The 18197-nt window shown below is 42.2% G+C and overlaps 1 protein-coding gene across 1 annotated transcript; it reads right to left on the bottom strand.

The window, feature by feature from the left end:
* Positions 1 to 10057: 10057 nt before the first annotated feature.
* Positions 10058 to 12102, bottom strand: LOC126455504 (component of gems protein 1-like). The gene has a single exon (XM_050091256.1). The coding sequence runs from the start codon at positions 12051 to 12053 to the stop codon at positions 11136 to 11138; it is 918 nt and encodes a 305-aa protein (XP_049947213.1). The 5' UTR covers positions 12054 to 12102; the 3' UTR covers positions 10058 to 11135.
* Between the last annotated feature and the right edge of the window lie 6095 nt (positions 12103 to 18197).

Here is an 18197-nt window from a genome sequence, read left to right as displayed (position 1 = left end):
AACTTTTTATCGGTGCTGTCAAGTTATTGAAGATGTGTTCCTGAATAATGGACAGCTTCCTACACCAAAGGAAGTGATTTAAAATACTTATGTGGGTTATTCGTATTTCTAGCAGAGTCCATGAACTTGGCTGTTGGTTACTTATCACCAAGTTAATTCAGGAATAAATGGATTGCGAAGCACTAGCTATGTCCACCAGTTACGTGAACAGGCCACTGCAGGAAGTTCTTGAGTTCACATCAAAAATAATTCGATTATACCCTTCTTCGTCTAGGAAAATTTTAGCTATAGCTCATGGGTAACCCAAGAAAATGATCACATACGACACTGATAGGACACGTTCCAAGACGTCATCAACGAATGGTCAGTTTGGTAATAGAAGTAAATGTGTGTGTGTGTGTGTGTGTGTGTGTGTGTGTGTGTGTGTGTGTGTGTGTGTGCGTGTGTGTGTGTGCGTGCGAGTGGGCGAGAGGAGTGATTAAAAATTGTAGGGGGGGGGGGGGGGGCGAGAGACGAGTACAACAAACAGTTCAAACGGATGTGGGTTGCAGTAGGTACATGGAGATGAAGAGGGTTGCACAGGATGGTCTAGCGTGGAGAGCTGCATTAAACCGGTCTTCAGCCTGAAGAGTACAACAACTACGTGATATGGAATAAAAAGAAGCGAAGTACGCTAGCTTTTTATTTTTTTATATCACCTACGTCTGACGATATCTGCATGACAAAGATTCGTTCAGGTGCTTCAGCAGTCCTGTGGTATGCTCCTCCAAATTAAATTTGTTGTAATTCCAAGACGTTAACTGCGTCAACTTCTCGTCGTTGTGTTTTAGATCTATACTGGAAGGCCGGCCGGAGTGGCCGTGCGGTTCTAGGCGCTACAGTCTGGAACCGAGCGACCGCTACGGTCGCAGGTTCGAATCCTGCTTTCGGCAGGGATGTGTGTGATGTCCTTATGTTAGTTAGGTTTAATTAGTTCTAAGTTCTAGGCGACTGATGACCTCAGAAGTTAAGTCGCATAGTGCTCAGAGCCATTTTTATACTGGAAGGAAAGCAAGAAGGGATCCCACATGTCGCTCTCGCTAGGTGCCCAGAGAGAGAGCACGTGCTCGCAAGCAGTGCACACGCTTTACCGACCACCAACTTTCATTTCCGCGCTATTTCGCCCGGTCTGTCACTGCCAGTAACAGAAATTGCAGTTCACTTTCTTTATATTGCCTAAGTGCTCGACGGGCAAATGAAGGACGGCTTTGAAGAATTGGAAGTCGAAAGGAAGCATTTGTTTTGTCACAAGGCTATACTATACAAATACCGACCTATTCAGGTAAGAACAATTTTGAGAAAAACTAGGACAACAAGAGGAAGCTGAACCAGAAAGTGTTGAGTGGTACTGTGCAATAGAAGAAGAGTGCGAGGTTTAAGAACAATACGTATTTGTGGAACGCACTATTAAGGACAAGACAGCAACTGGAAAGTAACCAGTGCACGTCTTTCCTTTTTTTTCGAACGGAAATATTTGTTGTCCCTTCAGCCTTGAAACCGCTACACGAAGACATAGCTTGTAGTCAGTTGCCACGTACATTCGTAGGCAAAGTTCTGAAATAAATTTTAGGAATGTCGCTAGGTACATTACAACTGAAGGGAAGATTAGTGACGACACTATTTTCAGAGTTCTGCTGTTTTCTTTCGATTTTAGGTTTTAAGTAATATGTGCGAAAAATGTGTTGCTCGTTATAAGAAGGTATATAGAAAAATGGCTGTAGGGAGTGAAGAAAACAATACTTGATACATTTTTCTATCTTAAGCGCGAAGTCTCGCTGCACCAAAAGCTAAGGAATCGCGTTCGTGCACAAAAAGATATGCGTTGAAACTGGACTTTAATCTAGGTCATAATATAAACTTTATCAAACTTGATAACCGTGCTTCAAGCTAACGGTCATGTATTCTACCAGAACCACCGCACTGTTGTAGTTGTGGAATATTTTCAGTATCACGTGATCCAATGAGTCCTATTCCCACTTTCGCTTTATCATCTTCGGTACTGTGACAAAACTCTAAATGTAAATCTTATTCCAGAAATTATGGATGCATGTTGACAAAAAGAGCGGTAATAGTGAATTCAGAAAGCGAAGAAAGTCACTCTGGCCTCAAGGGAGTGAGACAGCTTTTCATAATATCTCTGATTCACTCTGATTACGTGTTGAAAACACAGTGATGGAACTTAATTATAGTTGGTACAGAAAATGCTAATTTTTATTGATTGTTGGTAACAAAGACGTTGAAAAAGCTATTAAATGGAATGATGAAGAGCCATAAGGATTTGGGGATCGTTAAGGAAAAATTCAAGACTAACATGAAGTTACAGACAGAAAAATAGTATCATGCCAAAATATCATAACTGAGAGAGGAACACCGGAAATAGTGAAACGGATTTGTCGTCTAGGATTATAATCTATTTGGAAACAAAGGAGGTGTGATGGCAAAACGGTATACAAGAAACGAGATTTTTCTTCCACTGAAATGTGTTGGCGGCGTAAATTGCACGTTCGTAAAGATGTATTTTATGGGAATTGCACACAAAAAACGTCAAAGAAGAAACTGAAACCGATTTAATATAACGATACGGAAAGATTTTAAGAGTGAAATGTACACTAAAAGTTTGACAGAATAGGTGAATAAGAAAACCTATGGAAACCTAAATTCATCATTGTATTTTTCCATCTCGGATCAGAAAAACCGTATCAAAGCCAGTTTAGACCTCCTAGCAAAACATCAGCCGACGATCTATTACATACATTACATACACTGAATACATTACATTTCTCGTGAAAATACGGGTTACGACACAATTTGTGTGGACCGAGACTGAATAGTACAATAAAAGAATTCCGTTTACAAGACGGGCTTCAAGCCCAGCCCGAGAAACCGTTCCCTAAAAGACTGTGGATCGGTGCTCATTGTGCTGAAAACTGGAAAAGAGGACAGAAATTAGATTGCGCTTCTTCATAACTGCGAAAATAATGGGTAGAAAGTACACAATGCATGTATGGGGAAAACGAAAAGAAGACGGCATCGTTCAGCCAACAGTTTAACGGTTCTACACACAAAAAGATTAAGAAATCATTATCACTCTAGTACGCTGAAATGGCTGTTGAGCAATGCTTATATTCGCGTGGTTCCTCCAGCAGCAGTGGAAAAATCTCTCCGTCCCACTTGTCGAAGCGCGACCCGCTACTTGTGCTACGCAGCAACGCGGCGCATGTCGTTTATTTGTCTAGCGGAGAAACACGACCGCGTTTTGCATACACACGCGCCGCAGTGCGAGAGAATCCTCTTACAGGTGTAATCGTTGTCGCAAGCGAAACAGGTGGGCACCTCTTTTTGTGATAAAAATACTGAGCAATATATATATTTTTCCCTTGTTTCTCTTCGCAGTTGCCCACTCCAGAACTCGCACTTACAGTTGCGCGCCCTCCAGCAATCTATTACGGTTTACGACTATTGATTCACGTTTCTATGCAGGCAAATGTAGCAAGTGTGTACGAACTAAATCTTACATTACCAAAGCTTATCAGTTCCTTATCTTTGCCGTTCACACAAGAACTGCAGAAGGCTATTTTTATAAGTCATATGTCTTTATATTTTATACAGAACTATCAAGTTTGGAAGTAACCTAATATTTACAAATGAATATGTGATTTTTTTCGTCTTTTCTAGGTTCCTGCACTTTTCATCCGATTACGACGAAAATTTGGTGATTTCTTGTATGCACGCCCGCGGAGGTTTCTGTGGGGGTAAGAGCCATCTGCCACCGATAGGAATTGGTACAAAAGCGTATGACGCAGACGCCTAACCCAGGAACGTGTGGAACAAATCCAATCAAATTTTGTATCTGCATGGCTCATATTTGTATAATTATGTATATAAAAATATTGTGGGGATGACATGCCCCAACCATACCTAGGAATTATGGTGGGCATGGAAGACGAGATATGCAAAAATATTCGATATCGATAGATATTTGTAGCAAATCCGCAGTTTTGGTGGTCGCTGGACTTATTGGTGACAGTCTCGAGTTGGAGGTAGGGGGATGGAGGTTGCTAAGACGGTAACATACCGGCGTATCTCTGCAATGCCTGCAGGAATTTGTACCAAAACTAGCACACGTCTCACTGTTATCTGGAAAAATTTACTATGGCAGTAAGAGACCCCTGTCGCTGAGGGTTTGGGTTGAAAATGGTGACATAAAGCGTGGTTGGAGAACGTCTGGAGCAATTTCAACAAAACCTGGTATACAGGGTGTACATTTTAAGTTGGCCGACCACAATAACTCGTAAAATAGCTTCACACGAAAAATGTGTAGAATCCAAAGTTGATTATTTTCGAGGGGGTTTGACCCAAATATTTGGGTCAACATTTGTAAAACTCTAATCCCTCAATCTGAAACCCCACCCTATGGGGAGAGAGGGAGAGTTTTAGTTTCAGCGAATCAAAATTTACGAAGTAAATAAGTATTTTTTATTTATCCGTAAGCATTTTCCACGCAAAAAAGAGAACATGGATTTTCTTGAATTACAGCGCCAACTATTAAGAATCAAAACAAATGTTTAAGACAAAATGTACGTGGTTTTTTTATGTAGACTCTGATTCTGCAATAAAGAATGGGGTCCCCATTTGAAATTTTAAAGTCCCCCCCTCACCCCCGCTCCACCCCCAGGGGGCTAATTTTAGCACCAGCAGATGTCCCCCTCAAAAATAATCAACTTTGAATTGTACACATTTTTTCGTGTGAAGCTTATTTTTCGAGTTATTCTGGTTTGTCAACTTAAAAATTTACACCCTATATATATGAGCCATTATTTGCTTAAAAATACTGTTTGGGTTAAGGTGTTCCTACTACCGTTGGGGGTGAAAATGAGAAGGGATGATATGTAGAAAATTCCGAAAACCACCTGTTCGTAACTCTTTCCAACATATACCGATTAGTTACTGGTAGCATTACAAGTCTTCTTAGAATTCATGTGAAACTTCAGGGCGAAATCCGCTGGAGCTATGGACAAAATACATGTGACATATACACACACTATGTGTGTGTGTGTGTATATGTGTCTGTGTGTGTGTGTGTGTGTATGTGTGTGTGTGTGTGTGTGTGTGTGTGTGACATGCGTATGCGAAGGAAATAGCGAGCTAAAACCTACCTCTAAAAAAACTGAATTAATATCAAATGTATAAACATACTTATAGTCGTTCTACAGGAACAAATGTTCTGATATATATTCACAAACAGCCATGACAGAGTAGACAAAACATGGCTTCTACGACGTTTCTAATTGCAAACAGCAATTAAAGCTACCCTGCAATTAAGTTTACTGCACGCTGGGTCTTGTCTCACTCATGCTACGCGCAAAGGAAACTGCTCTCTTAATGCCTCGGCAGGCGCATTAGTCAGTCACCATAACCCGTAGCTGGGAGGGCGGCTATAGAGAGAGAGAAAGAGACGGAGGAGCAAATGTGAGTAATCAGAAGATAACATCTTGTCTTTGCTTAGGAACATTTTGCAAAAGCTTCTGGTGCCTTGCTGGCACCTAGATTAAGAGTTAAAACATTGTTTGAATAATTCAGCATACCTCTGCTTACTTACTACGGGTAATTACTTACTTTTGCTTTACAAAAAATGGCTCTAAGCTCTATGGGGCTTAAAATCTGAGGTCATCAGTCCCCTAGACTTAGGACAACTTAAATCTAACTAACCTAAGGTCATCACACATCCATGCCCGAGGCAGGATTCGAACCTGCGACCGTAGCGATCGCGCAGTTCCGAACTGAAGCGTCTAGAACCGCTCGTCCACAACGGCCGGCTTTTGCTTTGCACCGAATCGAGTTCATTTTACCAGAAATCCCCGAAACTTTTCCACATTTACAACTGTCAATTGGTAGTGCCGATATCTTGTCTGAAGCATTTCCATTCTTTGTTTACAAATATTTCAGTATCGACTGGTTAACAGCCCACGAGTTCTTGGCATGAAACAAGATGCTTTGTGATTTTTTTCGTAAGTGTTCTTTGAAAAACTCCTGCAGTACACCCATGTACGTAAAAGAGGGTTTAGTCATAGCGCCAAAATACGTATGTGATCAGGAATTCTTGCGGTGCAGGTTGTGCAGATATTAATCAGTTTGCGAATAATGTTTGTTTTAATGTATGGTTCAAATGGCGCTGAGCACTATGAGACTTCTGAGTTCATCAGTCCCCTAAAACTTAGAACTACTTAAACCTAACTAACCTAAGGACATCACACACATCCATGCCCGAGGCAGGATTCGAACCTGCGACCGCAGCGGTCGCGCGGTTCCTGACTGAAGCGCCTAGAACCGCTCGGCCACCCCGGCCAGCTGTTTTAATGTAGCCATTGGTTACCTATACTATTTTATGGTATAGTATATGTATTGCACAGAATTGTTTTATATGTAACTATAAGTCTTCATCAGTTTTCACAGTGTATTATTATATTGTGGGAGCAGCTGTCATGTGCTTAGATTTCATCTACAGTTCTATACTACCACACATTAATTACTAATTATACTAAAAGATCGAATCAAGCTAGGAGTCACATGAAGACAATCAAATAACAGAAAACTTGTTTTGCTGTTACTTATCACGAAACTGCTTTCACAATATATTGCTATGTCGCTTTGCTGTTGTGTTGTAGATAATTGTGTTACCTTCATCTCAAAATGACAAGCATACCACAGTGACATACTGATGTAAGGGAAGTCTGTGAAGTACCTGCAAGATGTTACTTTTTGCAGTTTACTTGTGTTATAAATGTCATTTATGTCTTCGAAAATTAATAGGTTTTACGTCGATAGCAGAGTATTGAACATGCACTGTTCACACACATTGAATTCTGAGAGCAAGGCAGCTGTTAAACTGTTGAATGAAGCGGAAGTAACTGATAGCAACATTACATTCGAGGGCGAGATCTGCTTCAAATTAAGCTATGGATTTATGGATGTATCTGACTACTCGTGAGATAAATTTCATCAGACCGCCAATGTCTCAGACGTGTTTGTGTTACGGTCTTTCTAATGCAATCTTTACAGTTTTTTCTTTCTGTATTACATACATGGCATGTTTCCTGGCACCCTAGACACACACACACACATACACACACACACACACACACACACACACACACACACACACACACACACACACGTAAAAGGTTAGAGTACAGAAAATGTGTTACGGTGAAACCTAATGTACAAAGTCTGTAGTGATGCTGAGATGGCTATCTGGAAAGTGAAGCAGAAAGGAACTATACGGCAACTCACCTTGTGCACGAGTTCCCAATCCAACACCGCCTACGTGAACACCGAACATCGCATATCGCCGCCGACAAACGAGCAGACGCTAACGGCCACTTAACCTTTCTCGCGCCACACACACGCACAGGTATTGAGAGAGAGTGCGAGAGAGAGAGGGGGGAGGGGGAGGAAGAGGCGTGCTAACACACGTACATAAGCGTAAGTATCAGACTCTGCAGTGTATGAGAGTGCAACAGACGTTAAACGCCTTATTTATTAAAACGAGAATAAAAATAGTGATTTGCGCTTGACGACTAGACCGTAATTGGCCCATGTACTTCGCCGAACTCGGTTCAGAGGAATTTAAATTGGCAACTAGCATCAACACTCTGTGAGCGCGCGTGCAGGAACACACACACACACACACACACGCACACACACACGCACACACACACACACACGCACGCACACACACACCCGGAGCAGCAGCACCAGAGCGAAGGTGGGTGAAGTCAAGGGATAATGTGCCCATCTGTGGGCTGGCGGAAGAAAACAGCTGAATCATGTAGTGCGGACCTAAAACGCACTGTATCTCAGCTTGCGCTTAGTAATGGAACGACGAATACAGAAAAACTCTGGAATTACAGGAATCTTTCAACAATGAAAGAAGGAGTCAAGTAATCAGAATCCTGAGAAAAACGAGGCTGAAGTGCAAAAGGCAGATGAATAACCTACAATATTTGCTAACACCAAGTGGAAATAATAAAAATGAAACATTAAATGTTAAGTATCCAAATGAGATGTTTGTGTTAACATGAGTATAAGGCAGATTTTCGGTTTATTCACAGTACTGCTTAACTAACGAATTGAAGAAACAGTGAACGAAGTGAAAGAAAGTATCTGATCACACACTGTCACTGAATACTACACGTGAAGTGTCCCCACGAGCATGAAAAATTTAATGCAATAACTACCAACAATGCTTAACTGAAATTTAATGGAAGCATATAATAATTGAGCACAAGATTTGTAGAATTAATTCTTTAAGCCGAGTTTCCTCAACCATCGCATTTTTCAGTTGTTACTGCTCTTGGTTCGAGAATACCCATTACCTTTGTTCGCAATTAAGTCGGGCTTAGATGAACTACTGATTTGAAATGGGTTAAGGATAAACAGAGCTGAGATGAAAGTGGTGGTGAGCAGGAGACACGAGAACAGCGGAACGCTGTACATCAAAACTAGTAATATAATAGTGGTAGAAGAGGTTGACTGAAGACTGTTCACAAGGATATAAGGTTGAAATTCGCGAATCTCTGCTTCTGAAAAGAAAAATTTTACGGACGTGGAAAATGAATCATGGAGAAAGTGGCGTAAAAGTGTGTGGATAAATTTATAATTTTAAGGTACAGCAGAATATTAGAAATACAATGCACATACGAAGTAAGAATCAAAATTATTTAAAAAAAACAGCAGAGAATTAAATTCCAGGCTAACACTTTTGAGAATAAATGAGACGTTAGTGATACATGTACGAAAACAGCAAGGAGTGGTTAAATTGGCATAGGTATCAGCAATGGAAAGAAGGATTTCTAGGCAAATATTAGGAGACACAAAACAGATTATCTCAAATGTTGGTTGTCTCAAGTGTGCAAGGATGAAAATACTTGCAATAGACTTTAACCAGAAAAAAAGGGAGATTGATGACATATCTATACAGTTTTTCAAAAATAGTTCTATGGCAACAAGAAGTAACATTAAAGAACAAATCTTCAGTAGCTGGAAAAGATGCAAACAAATTATCAAAATTGTTAGCTATAGGTGAAATGTCAAAATAAAAAGATTAATAGGCAAGAAACCGATATGGAGAACGGTCTAAATCTTTTGAAGAATGGTGAACTAAAAGGGAAGGAGAAGAAAATCTCACAATTGTTAACATAAATAGACGCCACACGTGGTAGCAGGCTTATGAAAGAGCAAAGCCCTCCAATCAGTTTCTGTTGCAATTCACCACAAGTCCTCTTTTCCTCTCTCTCAGAGTTAAATTTAAAGGTAAAAACTAGCCCGCGCGTTAAACGCTGGTTATTACCGCTCAGCGAGAGGGCAGTGGCGGGACGTAAAGTGTAATTATCACCGTTCTTCGGAACTAAACGTCCGACCTCGTAACGAGACCGGGCTGGAGCTGCTTAACATGTATCACGTCAATTATATCCCTCTTCTCGACGTCTGACGTACGTCAATAATTAAGGGCGGTCTTGTGCCGCGGTTGGTGCGAAATTCAGGTTTTCAGTTAGCGGAACGGCTGGATACTGACGAACCTGGTAGATTAAGTATTTCTAGACAGTAAAATTATAGCTGTGGGATTATCCAATAAAGTGAAACTGCACCAGTAGTAACTCAACACCACAGCAAGTTCCAGTAATACAAAGATCTGCTAATTGTAATTCAAAGCCAAGACATACGATACCACAGCAAAAACATGAATATTTGACACACTGATTTGAACTAAATTCACTCTGTGCAGAAACAAAGACGCTGTTCGCCCAATGAAGTAGACATTTAGAACCGCTACTGTAGTACACCACATGAACTCAGTTTTTTAAAACATTAATAATCAGTTTATAGATTTCAAATTGTGAGATGGATCGGGAGGGAGGATAATTGATGGAAATTTGTTACATGATGCAAAACATTTATTTCAAAACAACGTTTTGTAGTGGTAATCTCACATCTATAAAGTAATTTACACATATTTACAGTAGTTTACATGAAAACGGACTTCCGACTGACGTCTAACATTGAGCACAATACAGTCCTGTTTTCAAAAATCCAACAACTATGTAGCATTTGTAATTACGTCTTGAGCACAATAATAAAAAAATATTTTAATTCTCAGTGTATAAATATTAAACAGGAACAAATAGATATTATTAACTATCACAACCATAATCTCAGCAATTACTTTTAACACGAGGATTTTATTCTGGGTGAAAATAGTAAGAAAAAGTTATGCTTTATGATTAAATAACTTTCAGTATTTTTACTTTTGAAAAATATGGCATGTGTATAAAATCGTTTGACAGTTCCGCCATTAAAAAGTTCATGAGACAAGCTGTGCATTTATTCACTAACAAAATTTAAAAAGACAGGGATAGAAATCTGTAGCAAAGGAATGAAGACATTTCTGAATTATGACAACAAATTTAAAGTTCAACGAGCTATTACTGTATGTGTAGAAAATATTCGAAATCGTTAACTAATGTCGAATGTAAATGCAAATATTTTGAAAAATAATAGGTGTTATTTTATTGATTAAAGTGGAGGAAGTTACTTTTCTTCGAAAACTCGGATTTTGGATGATGGTTTCGTAATATTTACGGAAGTAGATATGTTTACGAACTGTGTCTACTGACGTAAACTTTTCAATGATGATTTTCAAACTACATGGGATGTTCGAAATGTCGCAAAGAATTACAGTAATGTTTATGCTTTCCCATTACTATCGTCTTCCGACAGCAGGTATCACTCATAAATACCAAAATACTTGAACAGAAAAAAAGTGGAAACTCACATTGCACTGACTTCCGTAGCACTTTCTGGACTACTTTCTTACAAAACTAAAAGCAGTACTTGTTGTCACTTACTGCGGAGAAAACACAAAGTAAATCCACTGTATTACAGGAGTAACAGTTACCAGTTAGGAACGGTGACAGGAAGAGCACAGGCAGCGGGCGCTACGATGTATTGCACCGATGCGAGAGCTCCGTACCCACGTTGTCGGTAGCGTTGGCTACGTCAACGCGTGGTAGCTATGCACTCAGCCGCGACGCTGCTCTTCACTCGCGCTGCAGCAGCTCGTAGAGCGCCGCGATGTACGTCTGCGCCATCTGCAGCGTCTCGAACTTGGACAGCTTCCGGTCGTTGCCTAGCGACGGCACAACATCGCGCAGACGGTCGAAGGCGTCGTTGAGACTGTTCATCCGGCGGCGCTCCCTGGCGTTCGCTGCAAGCCGCCGTTTCCGCATTATCTCAAGTCCCGTAGGACCGTGGTGGTGATGACTGTGGTGGTGGTGGTGGTGGTGGTTGTGATGACTGTGCTGGTTGTGGTGTTGGGTTTGACTGACAGGCGTCTTTTGCAGAGACGCGGACCTTTTGGTGCTGATGCTGTACTGAGCAGCGGGGTATTGCGTCAGTGACGCTCCCTGCTTGGCCACATCATCGAACTTTTGCGTGACAGCTGGACTCGGAGGTATGGGCGCTGATTGCTGGTGACTATGATGGTGCTGAACGTTCTGGTGATGGTACTGGTTATTATTTTCAGCGCAATGACTGCTCCGGTGCGACTGGTTGTGCTGGTGGTACTGACTGGGGTTGTTGCGATGGTTGTCGAAAAAGTCGTCGTGATACTCTTCCAACCGCTCGTTGAAGTCTCCGTCGCTTCCGTACAATGGGTACTGCCAGAAACCGTCGTCTTGGAAGTTAGACATTAAACCGACGCCATTGTCTCCGCCTGTACAGCTCCGGTGACAGTAACTAGAATCCTCCGCTCCGACGTTCCCGCCTCCTTGCTGAAATTTTCCCGACACGAACGGGTACGTGGTGACGGGGTTGTTGACGCAGGTGGGGCTGGGCGTCGAAGTGAACGAAGACGCGTACAGACTGTCCGGGCTGGACACGGGGCTGTGGTAGCCGTCGGAGGCGCCGTCGGCCGCAGCCGACGAGCAGTGGCTGCCGATGTAGACCGCGGAAGACATGCTACCGGCGCGGGGTCCGCAGCGGCACTGCGCGATGTGAGCGGCGGCCCGCGGTCCGCTGCCGTACTGCCGGCGCGCCGCTCCTCCGCCGGGCTGCTGCGGCCCGGTCACGTGACCCAAGGACAGCCTTCCAGAGGTTTTCCTTCATCTCGCGCTGGGCGGGGAGCGCCCACAGCAGCCACCACCCTGCATCCATCTCTTCTCTCTCTGTCGCTCCACTTCTGCCTCCCCCCACCGAGCGCTCATCATCTGCGAGCGCTCCCCGGCGCCTACCTGCCCGCTACTGCGTGCCATACGCCGCCCGGCGATACGTTCCGCCGGCGAAGCCTGGGGAATGTTTCTTTAATGCGTCGCTCGCAACTTGACCTCACACAAACCTTCTGAAATTATTTTAACGCCGATGGGGAGTAGCTCTCGATTGGTTCACCTCTTACTTTAACAACAGATACCAAACAGTCATTATTCACAGTGTTCAGGATGGCTGTGATGTGGGGTCAAGTGGGGGAGGATGCGGGGGGGGGGGGGGGGGTGCCCCAAGGATCAGTGTTGGGGCGACTCCTGTTCTTTATTTATATAAATGATATGCCCTCTAGTATTATGGGTAACTTTAAAATATTTCTGTTTGCTGATGACACTAGCTTGGTAGGAAAGGATGTTGTGTGCAGTTCATGACACAAATTCATGGCTTGTAGAAAATAAACTAACGCTGAATCATAGTAATGCTCAGTTTTTACAGTTTCCGACACTAAATTCAACAGAACCTGACGTTTTAATTTCTGAGAATGGGCATATGATTAGTGAAACAGAAGCCCCGTGTCCAGTCCGGACAGTCTGTACGCGTCTTCGATCACTTCGACGCCCAGCCCCATCTGCGTCAACAACCCGTCACCACGTACCCGTTCGTGTCGGGAAAATTTCAGCAAGGAGGCGGGAACGTCGGAGCGGAGGACTCTAGTTACTGTCACCGAAGCTGTACAGGGGGGAAAGGGGGGGGGGGACAATGGCGTCCATTAATAATGTCTGACTTCCAAGACAATGGTTTCTGGCAGTACCCGTTGTACGGAAGCGACGGAGACTTCAACGAGCGGTTGGAAGAGTATCACGACGACGTTTTCGTGGAAAGCCCACTTTCAGGATCTTGTTCAAAGACTTAATGCTGCCATTTTTACTATTCGAACGAGATCTGAAGTGAGTGATCGTTCGACACGAAAATTAGTCTACTTTGCTTATTTTCATTCACTTATGTCGTGTGTTCAAAAAAATGTTCAAATGTGTGTGAAATCTCATGGGACTTAACTGCTAAGGTCATCAATCCCTAAGCTTACACACTACTTAATCTAAATTATCCTAAGGACAAATACACACACCCATGCCCGAGGGAGGACTCGAACCTCCGCCGGGACCAACCGTACAGTCCATGGATGCAGCGCCTCAGACCGCTCGGCTAATCCCGCGCGGCTATATCGTGTGGTTCTAGGCGCTCAGTCCGGAACCGCGCGACTGCTACGGTCGCAGGTTTGAATCCTGGCTCGGGCATGGATGTGTGTGATGTCTTTAGTGTAGTTAGGTTTAAGTAGTTCTAAGTTCTAGGGGACTGATGACCTCAGATGTTAAGTACCATAGTGCTCAGAACCATTTGAACCATTTTTATGTCGTTTGGCATTATATTTTGCGGTAACTCTTCCCATTCTAAAATGATGTTTTTGGCTCACAAACGGGTCGTTCGGGCAATAAGTGGTGTAAGTCCACGAACCTCTTGTCGACTCCTGTTCACGAGTCTGGGTATTCTGACATTGACCTCCCAATATATATATTACTTACTGTCAATTCTTGTTAACAATATTAGCTTATTCCCAAGAATAAGCAGCTTTCACTTTGTTAATACTCGGCAGAAATAAAACCGGACTTCCTTAACTCTTGTGCAGAAAGGTGTGCAGTATACTGCTCCATCCATTTTCAACAAGCTACCACTAGAATTAAAAAATCCTAACAGTAATCCACGCGCTTTCAAATCAAAACTGGACTTCCCTCATGGGTCACTCCTTCTAGTCTCCCGAGGAGTTCCTTGAAAAATGAAGCTGATTCTTGTTGTATTGTTGATTGCGTTTGCTTAAACTTATGGCTTGACTTTTTTCGGGTTCATAAACACTTTATTTTTATCTGTTATTACTTTTATGTTGTAATTTCATGTACTGACACGTCCCATAACCTTTGCTCCTCAATTTGGTCCTACGGAGCTTGACGTGCAAAAAAATAAATAAATAAGGTAGTAAGATTTTGGAACATATTAGGCTTTCCAGTATTACGAAATACATTGAAGAAAACGATCCACTGACACATACCGTATTTACTCGAATCTAAGCCGCACTCGAATCTAAGCCGCACCTGAAAAATGAGACTCGAAATAAAGGAAAAAATAATTTCCCGAATCTAAGCCGCAGCTGAAATTTGAGACTCGAAATTCAAGGGAAGAGAAAAGTTTTAGGCCGCACCTCCAAATCGAAACAAAGTTGGTCCATTGTAAATGAGATAGAATTCAGGTCGAATGAATGACGATACAGTTGTAGTAGTTTGGTTCGAGCCGTAAGCTTAGCAGTTAAGCTTTACCAGGTAGCCATTGCTATGCGTCAGGCGCTCCGTCCTTATTTATGCGCGTACCCTTCGTTTTTCACGTGCTTCGTCTGGTTTGAATTGATTGCTTATTTTTCTTTGATCTGATAATTGCCGTTCTCTTTGTTATAGGTGTTTTCGTCACTCTAAACTGAAAATGCATTACTGTACTGTGTCATGCATTGTTTGTCGCATTCCGATAATGAATGTTCACGACCTGTCGCCGCTCGCGGCATGGTTTGCTTTTGTGCCTGCTACCGCTGCTTACAATACAAAAAAAAAAGAGAGAGAGTAATTGTCTCAGTAGCGAAACAATGGCAAGAGACTGCTATTTGTTGTTATTTACACTGCTGCTTTCTTTGATAATGATCAACAAGAACCAAATAATAAACTGCGTATGATAGAAGATGTTCTGAACGAGAGTTTAACGAAAATTTTTCTCCGTTTGAAAATATTTGCAGACGCCTCTTTAGTACATTATTTTCTGCACATAAATTAGAGTCATCTTAGATTTAAAAATCTAGTCAATTGCCGTGCTTCATTTCTGACTATATCACTATTAGGCATAAGAATAATACGAATATGAACATGACATATGTGTATACTTCCGCGTTTGTGTTGTCTCACTCTAGTTTCGTAGTTTATTAGGCAGACAGGATTTAAATGAGATAGCAGCAAACACGAAAGAATACATGGCAAAATGTTTATATTCGTATTATTCTTATGGTGAAGAGAATACTGCATGTGATTCAGAATTCATAACAGTTCCCATTAGCAACCATCTCTTCTCACAGGTAGAGAAAAAATCAGAACGTAGAATTGGCCATACTGACAAACATCGCAAACGGTCTTGCCAGTCGGATTTTCGTAGTACATTGAAAAGCTGCTACATTTGAAGATGAACAATACGGAGTTTGTATTTACTTCGTTGGATAATGTATGAAAATGGTGGTCGAAATTCGGGGCGGAGAAAAAAGCTCGTCTTCCACGTTTTTTTTTAAATTTATTTACTGACGCAGAGGTTTTGGCGCCAGTATTTATCTTTGTGCCTGTAAAGCATGCCTGTGTAGCGCTACATATGTTCGACGGCAGAAGTTAGTTGTGGCGGCACCTACCAACATATTTCAGAACTTCCGCTTACTTTGCACTCGATTCTAAGCCGCAGGCGGTTTTTTGGATTACAAAAACCGGAAAAAAAGTGCGGCTTAGATTCGAGTAAATACGGTAACCAACACGATTCAGAAAATATCGTTCTTGAAACACAACTGGCCATTCATTCACACGAAATAATTACAGCTGTCGACCTGGGATCTCAAGTTAACTCCATACTTCTAGGTTTCCAGAAGGCTTTCGACACCGGTTCTCACAAGCGGCTTCTAATCAATCTGCATGCCTGCGGAATTTCGTCTAAGTTATGCTACTGGATTCATGATTTCCTACCAGAAATATCGAGTTCGCAGTAACTGACGGAAAGTCATCTAGTGACACTGAAGTTACATCTGAGTTTTCAAAGCAGTGCTGCAGTCCGTCTGCTCTTTCCAATCTTTACAAACAATTTAGGAGACAATCTGGCGGCCTTTTGGATTGTTTGCAGTTATGCTGATGTTTACCGTCTAATATAATCACCATAACATAAAAATAATTTCAAACTGATTTAGATACGTACGAAAAGAGGTAATTGGTCCTGAGCAATAAAATATGCAGTGTACTCCAAAAGAGTAGTAAAGCATTGCGTTAAATTTCGAATAAATGATAAAACCCAAATATTTAAAGACAGCCGATTCAGCTAAATACATACAGAATATAACTGCGAACGTCGCATAGATAGTGTTACAGGGAAGGCGCACCAAAGACTGGACTCTACTGACAGAACAATTAAAAGGTCCGACCACTCTGGTAAAGAGCCTGCCTGCACTGTGATTGGCAGTCATTTTCTGGAGTACTGCTGCACGATATGGCAACCTTATCCAATGCGTTGACTCGGGGGATCGAAAAAATTCCAAGAAGGATAGCTCATTTCGTAATGTCGCAAAATAGGGACGACAGTATCACAGATATGCTAAAGGAGTTAATATGGCTATTATTAACACCACAGTGTTTTTAGTTCCGGTGAAGTCTTTTCATGAAATTTCAGTCAACAACTTTCTCCTCAGAATACTAAAGTATTTTGCTTACTCTCACCTGCCTGTAGCTCGTCGTCTAGCGGCTAGCGTTGCTGCCTCTGGATCACGGGGTCCTGGGTTCGATTCCCGGCCGGGTTGGGGATTTTCTCTGCCCCGGGACTAGGTGCTTATGTTCTCCTTATCATTTCCTCATCATTCGTGAAAGTGGTTAGACTGGACTGTGTAAAGACTGGAAGTTTGTATGGGCGCTGATGACCACGCAGTTGAACACCCCCCAAAGCAAACATTATCATCATTACTCCCACCTACATCGTGAGAAATCACAGCACGCACGTAAAGACTTAGGTGATCACTTTTTCCAACGTGCTATTCGAGAGTGAACAGTAGAGAACAAGTATTAAAGTAGCTTTATGAATCCACTGTCAAACATTTAAGTATCAGTTGTAGAGTAATTATTTAGATACGCGAAAGAACTTGATCCTCTTCTAGTAGCAGTGTACCATAGGTCTCTGAAACAGCGAACTGTTCCTGACGATTAGGAAAAAGAACCGGTTATTTCCGTTTTCAAGAAGGGTTTTCGAACAGACGCACAAAAGTATAGACCTATATCTCTGACGTCGGTCTATAGCAAAATTTTGGAACGTGTCATCTGCTCTCGTATTGTGACATTTCTAGAGATCGAAAATATGCTCCGTCGGAATCAACAAGGTTTCCGAAAACAATGATAGTGTGAAACCCACCAAGCTCTGTTCCTCCGCGACACCCAGAAGGCTGTAGGTACCGGCGTCCAGGTAGATATCGTGTTCCTCGACTTCCGTAAGGCATGCGATCCAGTACCGTGTACGGAATATCAGACCAACTGTGTGACTGGATTCAAGATTTTCCAGCAATCAGAACACAGCATGTCATTCTCAATGAGGAGAAGTCTTCAGAAGTAGAAGTGACTCCGAGCGTGTCCCAAGAGAGTGTTACAAGTCCATTACTTTTCAAGAAATATATAAATGACGTAGTAGACAACATCGGAAGTTCTATGAGGCTTTTCGCGATAATGCTGTTGTATAAAGAAAAGTCGTAACGTTCAAAAATTGCAGCAAAATGCAGGAGAGTCTGCAACGGATCTACTCCTGGTGCAGAAACTCTCAGCATAAACAAGTGTAGCGTGTTACGTCACGCATAAATAGGCAGAAATACCCTTCCTAGAAGAGTCAACAAATAAGTTGCTTCCTTCTATGTATGTCTCACGAAACACCATGAAGATAAAATATTGGAGAGATTTAAGTCCACACGGAATCTTACCGGCAATCGTTCTTCCTGTGAACCATTCACTACTGGAGCAAAAAGGGGAGGAAATGACTGTTGTACACGAAATTATCTCCGCCACACACCGCAAGGCGGCTTGTGGAGCACAGAT

The sequence above is a fragment of the Schistocerca serialis genome, chromosome 2 (assembly GCF_023864345.2).
Source record: "Schistocerca serialis cubense isolate TAMUIC-IGC-003099 chromosome 2, iqSchSeri2.2, whole genome shotgun sequence".
NCBI lineage: Eukaryota > Metazoa > Arthropoda > Insecta > Orthoptera > Acrididae > Schistocerca > Schistocerca serialis.
Note: the sequence above shows the minus strand (reverse complement) of the source record. Positions and strands in the feature narration are given on the sequence as shown.

Coding starts and splice junctions, on each gene's coding strand:
- LOC126455504 (XM_050091256.1), bottom strand. CDS start 12,053: ATGTCTTCCGCGGTCTACATCGGCAGCCACTGCTCGTCGGCTGCGGCC.